Raw genomic sequence first — 11,613 nt, 5'->3', positions numbered from 1 at the left:
AGAAAATCTACCTTATTCTAAGAAATTCTTCCTTATTCTAAGAAATTCTTCCTTATTCTAAGAAATTCTACCTTATTCTAAGAAATTCTTCCTTATTCTCCCAAATTCTTCCTTATTCTAAGAAAATCTACCTTATTCTAGAAAATTCTTTCTTATTCTAAGAAAATTCTTTCTTATTCTAGGAAAATCTACCTTATTCTAAGAAATTCTTCCTTATTCTAAGAAATTCTTCCTTATTCTAACAAATTCTTCTTTATTCTAAGAAAATCTACCTTATTCTAAGAAATTCTTCCTTATTCTAAGAAATTCTACCTTATTCTGAGAAAATCTACCTTATTCTAAGAAATTCTTCCTTATTCTAAGAAAATCTACCTAATTCTCCCAAATTCTTCCTTATTCTAAGAAAATCTACCTTATTCTAAGAAATTCTTCCTTATTCTAAGAAAATCTACCTGATTCTCCCAAATTCTTCCTTATTCTAAGAAAATATACCTTATTCTAAGAAATTTTTCCTTATTCTAAGAAATTCTTCCTTATTCTAAGAAATTCTACCTTATTCTAAGAAAGCCTACCTTATTCTAAGAAATTCTTCCTTATTCTAGGAAAATATACCTAATTCTCCCAAATTCTTGCTTATTCTAAGATAATCTACCTTATTCTAAGAAATTCTTCCTTATTCTAAGAAAATCTACCTTATTCTAAGAAATTCTTGCTTATTCTAAGAAATTCTTCCTTATTCTAAGAAATTCTACCTTATTCTAAGAAATTCTTCCTTAATCTAAGAAATTCTACCTTATTCTAAGAAAATCTACCTTATTCTAAGAAATTCTTCCTTATTCTAAGAAAATCTACCTAATTCTCCCAAATTCTTTCAATATATAGGGGTCCCAAACTCAAAAACAAAGTTTCAGCGCGATTCGACCACCCGTTCTTGAGATACAGTGACCTGGTGTCCTTGGCACTGACGTTGAGATTTGGGAAATGGTTCGAATCCTTAATAAAATATTTTGGCACTTTTTTGAAGAAAAAATACCCAGGTGGACAAATAATTTTGATCAAATATTTGAAAATAATTTTAAGTGTCAAAATATTTTTGGACTTTAACCAAATTTACTAAGGATTTGAACCATTTCCCAAATCTTACTGTAGGTACCAAGGACACCAGGTCACCGTATCTCAAGAACAGGTGGTCGGATTGCGCTGAAACTTTGTTTTTGACTATGGGACCCCTATATATTGCAAGAATTTGGGAGAATTAGGTAGATTTTCTTAGAATAAGGAAGAATTTGTTAGAATAAGGAAGAATTTCTTAGAATAAGGAAGAATTTGGGGGAATAAGGTAGATTTTCTTAGAATAAGGAAGAATTTCTTAGAATAAGGTAGATTTTCTTAGAATAAGGAAGAATTTCTTAGAATAAGGCAGATTTTCTTAGAATAAGGAAGAATTTGGGAGAATTAGGTAGATTTTCTTAGAATAAGGAAGAATTTCTTAGAATAAGGTAGATTTTCTTAGAATAAGGTAGAATTTCTTAGAATAAAGAAGAATTTCTTAGAATAAGGTAGATTTTCTTAGAATAAGGAAGAATTTCTTAGAATAAGGTAGATTTTCTTAGAATAAGGAAGAATTTCTTAGAATAAGGTAGATTTTCTTAGAATAAGCAAGAATTTGGGAGAATTAGGTAGATTTTCCTAGAATAAGGAAGAATTTCTTAGAATAAGGTAGATTTTCTTAGAATATGGTAGAATTTCTTAGAATAAGGAAGAATTTCTTAGAATAAGGAAGAATTTCTTAGAATAAGGTAGATTTTCTTAGAATAAGGAAGAATTTGGGAGAATTAGGTAGATTTTCTTAGAATAAGGAAGAATTTCTTAGAATAAGGTAGATTTTCTTAGAATAAGGTAGAATTTCTTAGAATAAGGAAGAATTTCTTAGAATAAGGTAGATTTTCTTAGAATAAGGAAGAATTTCTTAGAATAAGGTAGATTTTCTTAGAATAAGGTTTAATTTGGGAGAATTAGGTAGATTTTTTTAGAATAAGGAAGAATTTCTTAGAATAAGGTAGATTTTCTTAGAATAAGGTAGAACTTTTTAGAATAAGGAAGAATTTCTTAGAATAAGGTAGATTTTCTTAGAATAAGGAAGAATTTGGGAGAATTAGGTAGATTTTCTTAGAATAAGGAAGAATTTCTTAGAATAAGGAAGATTTTCTTAGAATAAGGAAGAATTTCTTAGAATAAGGTAGATTTTTTTATAATAGAATTTGGGAGAATTAGGTAGATTTTCTTAGAATAAGAAAGAATTTCTTAGAATTAGATAGATTTTCTTAGAACAAGTAAGAATTTCTTAGAATAAGGTAGAATTTGGGGGATAAAGAATAATTAGGGAGAATAAGGTTGATTTTCTTAGAATAAGGAAGAATTTCTTAGAAGAAGGTAGATTTTCTTAGAACAAGGAAGAATTTCTTAGAATAAGGAAGAATATGGGAGAATAAGGTAGATTTTCTTAGAATAAGGAAGAATTTCTTAGAATAAGGTAGATTTTCTTAAAAGAAGGTAGAATTTCTTAGAATAAGGAAGAATTTCTTAGAATAAGCAAGAATTTCTTAGAATAAGGAAGAATTTCTTAGAATAAGGTAGATTTTCTTAGAATAAGGTAGAAATTTTCAGAACAAGGAAGAATTTGAGGGAATAAGGTAGATTTTCTTAGAACAAGGAAGAATTTGGGGGAATAAGGTAGGTTTTCTTGGAATAAGGAAGAATTTCTTAGAATAAGGTAGATTTTCTTGGAAGAAGGTAGAATTTCTTAGAATAAGGAAGAATTTCTTAGAATAAGCAAGAATTTCTTAGAATAAGGAAGAATTTCTTAGAATAAGGTAGATTTTCTTAGAATAAGGTAGAAATTTTCAGAACAAGGAAGAATTTGAGGGAATAAGGTAGATTTTCTTAGAACAAGGAAGAATTTGGGGGAATAAGGTAGGTTTTCTTGGAATAAGGAAGAATTTCTTAGAATAAGGTAAGTTATCTGAGAATAAGGGAGAATTTGTGTAATTAAGGTAGAATTTCTGAGAATAAGGAAGAATTTGGTAAAATAAGGTAGATTGATTAAACATGGTTGTAATAGTGAGGAAAAGGAAGAATTTCTAAGAACTAGGAAGAATTTGTAAGATGGTGGACAGAGGTCACCTTCCTTTAGTGAGAATTTGTAAGATAGTGGACAGAAATCACCTTCCTTACTGAGAATTTGTAAGAAAAAGGAAAGGAAATAGCCTTCCTATACCCAAGGAAGGGAATTTCTGTCCTTTTTAGGAATGACTTCATTTCCTTCATATGATCCGAAATTTATATTTTGATAAAACATCAAGTAAATCAAACATTTATAAAATGATTGATACCTATGGGTATTTATTTATAGGGTAGCTGCTCTACTGAAATATTAAGTCTGGTTTTACTTTTATTTTAAAAATATTAATGTTTTGTTATTTAGTTGGGAAGTTACTTTCTAATTCACTTTTGTGATTTTCTCTTTCTAAGAAAGATAGCTGATTTTAAAAAAAAATACCTTTTACTTATAGCATCCAGTATACAATTTATTATGATTTGTTTGTGTTTTGCTACTTATGGTAGTTCTAATCCTTGTTATTTTCCTGAGTTACATTTTTCTTAATTTTTACAGTTGAAGTCACTAGCACTTTTTGTTTTACTTAACATTCTATTATAATTTTTGTATGTAATATTTATTTAATTGTATGATATGATTGTATTAAATGTTTTTTTTCTCTACAGAAAATGTTTCTTTTGTAATTTTTTGTGTAGTTTTAATTTTAATTATTTTCTGTGCAAAAAAAAACAGTTGCATAAGTTTATTATTTACATAGGATATGATATTTTTTAGATTATTAAAATGTCAAAGGTAGCTCTGAAATTGACATTAATATGGATAAACGGATGACAACATTTTTCGGTTCTTCGAATCATTAATCAAGGTAAAAAAAAGTTTTGTTGTATAATATTCGGCGATTTTAAACAATGTACCTTATTAAGCACTGAAAATCCTCGAAAATAAGGGGGAGGGGGGGATTTATTTTAAAAATGGAGAAGTGGTATCAGCATTGATCAGCAAGTTCTTTTCGTATTGTATGGTTCTTTTCTCTTTGGAGATTTTATCGAGGTACATTTTACAAATAGATTAAAACCTGCCTGATTTATATACAGGGTGAGTCAGAAAAAAACTGAGTTTTCCGATTTTCTGATACAACCAGTAGAAATATGGAAAAAACAATTATAGGTTCTTGTTCTCTATAAAAATATACATTAAACTTAGAAAAGGTGTTTTTGAATATCTCTGAAAACAACGGCGCTTTTTAGAGCATAGAGATTTTAAAAAGTGTGTGTGATGACTTTTTCGGCCATTATTTTGTACTTTTTAGGTAGATTTATTTATAATAAAAAATGTCTACCATTCTCAATAGATAAACAAACATATTTTTTGATTATTAAAATTTTTATTCACCAAATTGTTAATATTTATAATCTTAAAAATACAATTTATTTAAATTAAATTATCACATTGTAAATCAAACGTTTTGTTGTAATCTATTGTTAAGATTTTATACCCCATGACCGGAAAACCAGCTCATTACCTAAATTCCTCCCCCCTCCCCCTGAATTTCCTCTATATTTGGTGCAAGACTGGATTTAATCTCCAAAATCTCCACCCCCTTTTGACAAATTATACTTGTGTGTTATAATCCATCATAATAACTTCATTTAAATAGGGTGGGGTTTCTAAAAGGCATTTTTATTTTAGAAATTCAAACCTTGATAACTTTTTCTATCTTAAGAGATTTTTTTGTCAAATAAAAAGGTTTATTTTTCTTTTTACTATAAGCTACGTTATTATAGAAAATTCGTTTAAACCACATGCACCACAATCAGAAAAATATGAAAAAATGACAAATTGCAGTATTCTAAAAATGCTTGTGTGAGGAGCCAAAAAGCATTTCACCTTTAATAGTTATTTCTCGTATCGTATTATAAACGGCTTTCCGCGGATATAGAATGTACAATTATAGGATTAAAACTAGTTTTTTTAGCCCCGTGGTGCCGAAGGCACCGGCTAAAAAAACTAGTTTTAATCTTATGATTGTACATTTCTATATTCGTAGAAAACTGGATATAATACGATGCTAGACATAGTTTTTTCGTATTGATGAGAACCGGTTCCTGTCCACCGGATTCGAATGAATACGAGAAAACTCATTAAAGTACTTTTCCTAGACCTTTTTCTAAATAAATATTTTTATACAAAATAGATGAGTTATTTTAATTTTTCTTGATCAACATTTTTCACACAAGGCAATTTTTGACACCATACACCTATCATAGAGGCCGCATTTTTAGAGATAATGAAAAACACCTTTTACAAGTTTGATGTGCTTTTGTACAGAGAACAAGGACATATAATTATTTTTTCTGTATTCCTTCTGGTTGTTTCTGAAAATCGAATAACTCAGTTTTTTTCTGACTCACCCTGTATATATGAAGATTCCCTGCAAAAAAAAACATTGTGTGTTCAGCTATATCTTTTAGAACGGAGTAACATACAAACATTTTGGCCAATTTTCATTGTATATAATTTTTTTGGCTTAAAGCACTAGAAATAATTTTCAGGCGTTCTATACCTCTGTAATTATACTTAAAAATTTCATCTCTAAAGTCGGAAGTTTAAAAAAATCAAGTTTATATAAGGATTAAAATGTTTTATTTGTTATAGATGGTTAAACAAGATCGAGAAATGGAGAACATTAAATTCTGTGATATTTGCAACAAAGGATTCACTACAACAGGAAACCTTAACGTGCACAAACGGATACACACCGGTGAAAAAAATTATCCTTGTGTAGAATGTGACAAGACATTTTCGCGTAAAAGTTATTTGACTGTGCACAAACGTATTCATTCAGGTGAGAAACCTTTTTCTTGCGAAATATGTGAGAAGGCATTTTCGCGAAGCAATGATTTGACTGTTCATACAAGAATGCACACAGGCGAAAGGCCTTATTTATGTGATGTATGCAATTCAGCGTTTTCAACGAATAACAGAATGATAATTCACAGAAGGATTCATACAGGGGAGAAACCTTACTCTTGTGATGAATGCACAAAACATTTTATTACAAAAACCGAATTAAACGAACACAAAAGAATTCATTCAGGTGAAAAACCATATTCCTGTGATGAATGCACAAAGACATTTACGCGAAGTTGTGAGTTGACACAGCATAAAATAATCCATACAAATGATAGACCCTTTTCTTGTGATACATGTGACAAGTCATATCCACGTAGTAGTCAATTAGCCTTGCATAAAAGAAGTCACACTGGCGAGAAGCCATACTCTTGTGTTTTATGCAACAAAGCTTACAGTGATCATTCTAGTTTTTATAGGCACAAAAAATCAGTTGGACATGCAAAAAAGTTTAAGGAAAATCCAGAACATTGTGAAGATGCTCCGAGTTTTATTGAATGTGAAGTAGATATTAAAGAAGAGGAAACTCATAGTTCTAAGTGATTATACGGATGTAAGAATGAAAGAAGATCTTTTTATCCCTTTAGCGCTGAAAATTTTAGATAAAAGAATTAAAGAAGAAGAAAACCAGTCATCTTGATACAAGAAATTTCAATTAAAAATATATGCTTATTTTATTTTAGACGTTTGTTCTCAGATAAGTTTACTTAATTCGTATTTTTGTTGGCCCTAAAGTGGTAAAGATTTTAAAATTCTTTATGGTCTTTGAGTAGGGTTCTGAGTCGGTTTTCATCCAACAGCGGAACTTAATCGGAAACGGAACCAAACTAAAAAAGACTATGGAACCCTGGTATGGCCAGTGGGATGAAGGTGTTATATGTCCTCTTAAAAAATTCTACTTTCTTCATAATCCAAAAAAAGGGTGGATGGGGGGGGAGGGCAGGGTTAAGAAAAAAAATCTGAATGATAAATACAACACTACACTTTATCAAACAATGTTTCCCTATGTTATTCAAATCATAAAAATTAATTGTTCAACGTTCTATTATTGTACTTTCTTTAACCCCTTCTCTCAACCCATAGTCTAGTCAATTCCTGTCCACGCCTCAAGATATTTTATTTAGTATGAGAAAAAAATATATTTATTATTGTTTTATTTATGTTTTCTTTAACGCATGGTATTTAAATTTACAATATACATGAATATATAAAATGTTAAATATTTCAGACTAACCAATGAAAATGACATAAATTCATTTGACTCGGATGTAAGACCATTTAAAAGCAATTTCACAAAATTCAGGTAACCAAACCAAGGATATAATAAACAATTTGATCTTGATATCAAAATATGCAAGTGTTATTAATTCAAACCTTATTTCATTAAAACATTATAAAGAATACTTCTGGACTAAATTACTGTCATTTTTTTATGTTTACATTAGGTTAGGTTTATAGGTTTATGCAAGGACAAATAGCTCCTTAGGGCTGGTGTTTTTATGCCGTTTTGGAAAAGTTTTTACCTCTTTTTTTGTAATGCTTTCACGGCATGATAGAAAGAAGTTTAAAAAACTCGTTAAGACTGAAAAGACTGAGAGGAAAGGCCACAGCTCTAACGGTCACTTGATTTTAAATAACTATTATTTCAGGATTCTATTACAGATTAGAAGATATTACCAATCAAAATGTTCTCATGTAATATATGCAACAAAGAGTTTTCAAAGAAACAAAGTTTAGATAATCACCAATATGTTCATACCGGCGAAAAACCATTCAGTTGCGAAATTTGTGATAAAACATTTTCGAGAAAAGATGTTATGGTTGTGCATCAACGTAAGCATACAAGTAAGGAAACATATCCTTGTGATCAATGTAATAAAGCGTTAGCAACGAAAGAATCTTTGGTTATTCACAAAAGAACACATACTGGGGAGAAACCTTTCTCTTGCGATCTATGTGAAATGGCGTTCATACGCAGTGATAAGTTAAATGAGCATAGACGTGTTCATCTAGGCGAAAAGCCATACTCATGTGATGTATGCAGTAAGGCATTTTCACAAAAGGCTCATTTGATAAATCACAAAATGCTTCACACAAATGAGAGGCCATTCTCTTGTGATTTGTGCGATGAGGCGTTTATTTCTCGCCAACAGTTGACTGTGCATAAATGGATTCATACCGGTGAAAAGCCATATTTCTGTGATATATGTCAGAAGACTTTTGCTAATAGTGGCCAGCTAAAGATGCATATGAGAATTCATACCGGAGAGAAGCCATACGCCTGTGATTTGTGTGGAAAGGCATTTAAGCGGAACAATTGTTTAACTCTACATCATAAGACCCATACAGGTGAAAAGCCCTATTCGTGTGACCCATGCAACAAGAGATTTTCAAGCAAATTTGCACTGAATTATCACATGAAATCTAGCCTCCACTTTAGGAGAATGAATACAGCTACTGATGATAACTCTGTTTGTATTGTTGACTGTGATGATGTTGAAGCTAAGGAAGACATTAAAGAAGATTCAATTGAAATTACTCCTGTGGATTCTGTTGAAGTAAGCGATGATGTGAAAGAAGAAGAAAATAATATTAAAGAGGAAACTATTGATAATACAGAGTTTATTTCTCTTTCTGTAGAGTGTAAAGTTGAAGTTAAGGAAGGATAAACTTAGAAATGTAACAGGGGTTTATATTATGCACAAGATTCATTTTATTTTCCAGCTGCAAAAAATATTTCAATTTCTCCCCCCTATTTCTCTTTTCATATGAACTTTTTTACCTTAGCTGTTTAGAGTTACATATCAATAAAGTCATTGAAAAGTTTTGGTTGAAACCAGCTTTTCTCTACTTTCTTTGTCGAAAATTCACTTTATTTTTACACCCCCCCCCCCCCATTAAGAGAGGATTCCATGTAGAATATACACCCCTGTAATGTAATTAAATTGCATGGAGCACATGTAATATTGAATGTTAAAGGTTAAAGAAAGAAAACGTAAAAAATAGATAATAAAATAAGATGAGATACCTTTTCTTTAAGAAAAAGTAAGATTTTGATATTTATTTTCTTATATAACTTACTTTTATAAGCTGTATATTTATTATTTGCCCTTTAGAATGTTTACAACTTACAGCAATTCTGAGTCATATTTTATAGGGGAAAAAATAACGGCTACTCCCCTAGCATCTAGTGTATCTGTATTCAAAGGGGCAGACAGGGGCTAAAAAATAGCTTAAAACTTCCTTGAGAATTAAATATTAAAATAAAATAGACTAAAACTATCACTTAATCTATATGAAGTTTCTTAGTTTAGTAGTTATCGAAATCCTAAGCTACAGACAAAAATGTTGTTCCAAATTTATCTTCTTGTTTCCCGTTATATTATTACATAACATAATTTATACTTTTGTATTAATTAGTATAATCTTTTTCAGACTTGAATATAGATGTAACCGGGAAACTAACGTGTTTTTTAACATCTCTAGTATTTCATCTACAACTGATTCAGGTAAATATTTTTAGTTGTACTGTTAAGTGTTGATATTTAGTTAAAATCTTATGAAAAAAATTTGGACTACGAATAAAAAGAGAGGTGGTGTTATAAAACTTTGAAATACCACCAGAACCTCTATCGCCACCTATTTTTTGTGTTATTTCTCGCCAAATTAGACAGTTTTTATTAATTTTAGGCGAAAATTTGTTTTTCTTCAAAAGTTGGTATTATCCATTAAGGATTTTTTTCTCAATTTTGAATTTAATTCAATTCGCATTTCATAGAAATATAATTCCCAAGTCTTTATTTTTGAAAGACTTTTGTTTTATAAGTATGAATTTGTAAGTAATATCTTTTTTTTTTTTCAGGTGACTCAGATTAGAAAACCAATATGCATGTGTGTGAATATTGTAACAAGGAGTTTCAACAAAAATCAACATTGACTATTCATATAAGGACCCACACAGGGGAGAAGCCATACTCGTGCGAAGTATGCAACAAGTGTTTCTCTGTGAAGCATAGTTTGGATGCGCACATGAGGATTCATACCGGGGAGAAACCATATAAATGTGATGAGTGTGATAAGGCATTTACAGAAAGCAGTAAACTGGCTCTTCACAAAAGGAGCCATACTGGCGAGAAGCCATATTCTTGTGATGTGTGCAACAAGGTATTTGCACGAAATGAATCCTTGGTTGCACATATGAGAATCCATACAGGTGTAAAACCATATGCATGTGACGTTTGTGATAAAACATTCTCAATAAGCTGTTCATTAACGAGGCATAAAAGAATCCACACCGGCGAAAAGCCATATTCTTGTGATATATGCAACAGAGATTTCAGTGACAAAACTACTATGTTGAAGCATAAAAAGATTCATTTAGAAAAACAATACTCTTGTGACGTTTGCAAAAAAAAGTTCGCACAGAATGGTTCATTGGCTATTCATCAAAGGATACACACTGGTGAGAAACCATACTCTTGCCATGTATGTCAACAGTCATTCACATATAAATGTTCTTTAGATAAACATATGACGTCCCATACAGATGAAAAGCCACATTTGTGTGAAATTTGCGACAAAAGTTTTCGAGACAAGTCTGACTTGAGCAGACATAATAAAACAGGCAGACATCTCAAGATGGTTGAATGCACAAATGCCTGCAGAGAATTTGTTGTAAAAGAAGAATTGTTTGATGATGATTCTCTCTCAATACAAATTAAGACTGAAAATATTGAAGAAGATGTTCAAAAGAAAAACGATAGTATTGAAATAACTCACTTTGAAGAAGATATTAAAGAGGAAATTGATGATGATTTGTGTCATGATGGGGATAGTAATAATACTGACATAGCTGAACAAAAGATTGAAATCTGATTTTACTTTTAACGTTTTTTGATTATATGTAAAAATGAATTACCTTAAAGATGATTTTGAATGTTAAAAATTTATCGAGTGATAAAAATTTCTTAATTCATTTTAAAGCTAAATGTGTGACATTTTAAAGTAAAATATTGCTATTAGTTAGACCCTTCAGATGACATGACTAAAATGTCCCATATTAAGTTTTAAAATGAATGATCAGTTGTTAAAATCTGTCATTATTCATAAGTATCTTTTTTTAAGATTTTAGATTTAAGCACTTAATTTTGATAACCCTAGGTATATAAAACTAGATTTGATTATAAATAAGTTTTATAGATGTATATCTACTGTCATTTTTTTATCATTGTTAGGTAGGTATCTAATCTTAAAGTTTAAAAAAAAAATTTAAAAAAATGAAATGTGTATTCTAGTATGATAACCTACAATTTTTATTTATACCTATAACTTTTAATTCAATTTTCACAAAAAAAATCTAAAATAAATGTTTGAAATTACCTTTTAGTTCTTTTGTGAAACTGTAAAAAAGTGTTTGAATTTTCATAGTTTTTACCTTTTATTATTTATGAATTATTACCATTCTATTTTTAGCTATCCTGTTTCGTTTAACAAGGACTTTTATATCCATAATTAGCACGAAGCTCTATATGTAATAAATAATAATATATGTCATATATTTATAGACAGCTTTCCGCGGATATTAA

General features: G+C 29.8%; 1 protein-coding gene across 1 annotated transcript; it reads left to right on the top strand.

Moving 5' to 3' along the window:
* The first annotated feature begins 3,890 nt into the window (after nt 1–3,890).
* LOC145314961 (uncharacterized) lies at nt 3,891–11,400 on the top strand. The gene is made up of 5 exons (XM_080155035.1): nt 3,891–3,983; nt 5,774–7,331; nt 7,678–8,695; nt 9,464–9,537; nt 9,905–11,400. Exons 3-5 carry the CDS (start codon nt 7,714–7,716, stop codon nt 10,901–10,903), a joined length of 2,055 nt encoding a protein of 684 aa, XP_080011161.1. The 5' UTR covers nt 3,891–3,983; nt 5,774–7,331; nt 7,678–7,713; the 3' UTR covers nt 10,904–11,400.
* The last annotated feature ends 213 nt before the right edge of the window (nt 11,401–11,613 follow it).

Source organism: Acartia tonsa, chromosome 3, assembly GCF_053477335.1.
Source record: "Acartia tonsa isolate MP-2025a chromosome 3, ASM5347733v1, whole genome shotgun sequence".
In the NCBI taxonomy this organism is placed as follows: domain Eukaryota; kingdom Metazoa; phylum Arthropoda; class Copepoda; order Calanoida; family Acartiidae; genus Acartia; species Acartia tonsa.
The sequence above is the reverse complement of the archived record's forward strand: the minus strand, read 5'-3'. Positions and strand labels throughout refer to the sequence as shown.

Coding starts and splice junctions, on each gene's coding strand:
- LOC145314961 (XM_080155035.1), top strand. CDS start 7,714: ATGTTCTCATGTAATATATGCAACAAAGAGTTTTCAAAGAAACAAAGT. Junction 8,696..9,463: donor AGTTGAAGTTAAGGAAGGAT/AAACTTAGAAAT, acceptor AATCTTTTTCAG/ACTTGAATATAGATGTAACC. Junction 9,538..9,904: donor TTCATCTACAACTGATTCAG/GTAAATATTTTT, acceptor GACTCAGATTAG/AAAACCAATATGCATGTGTG.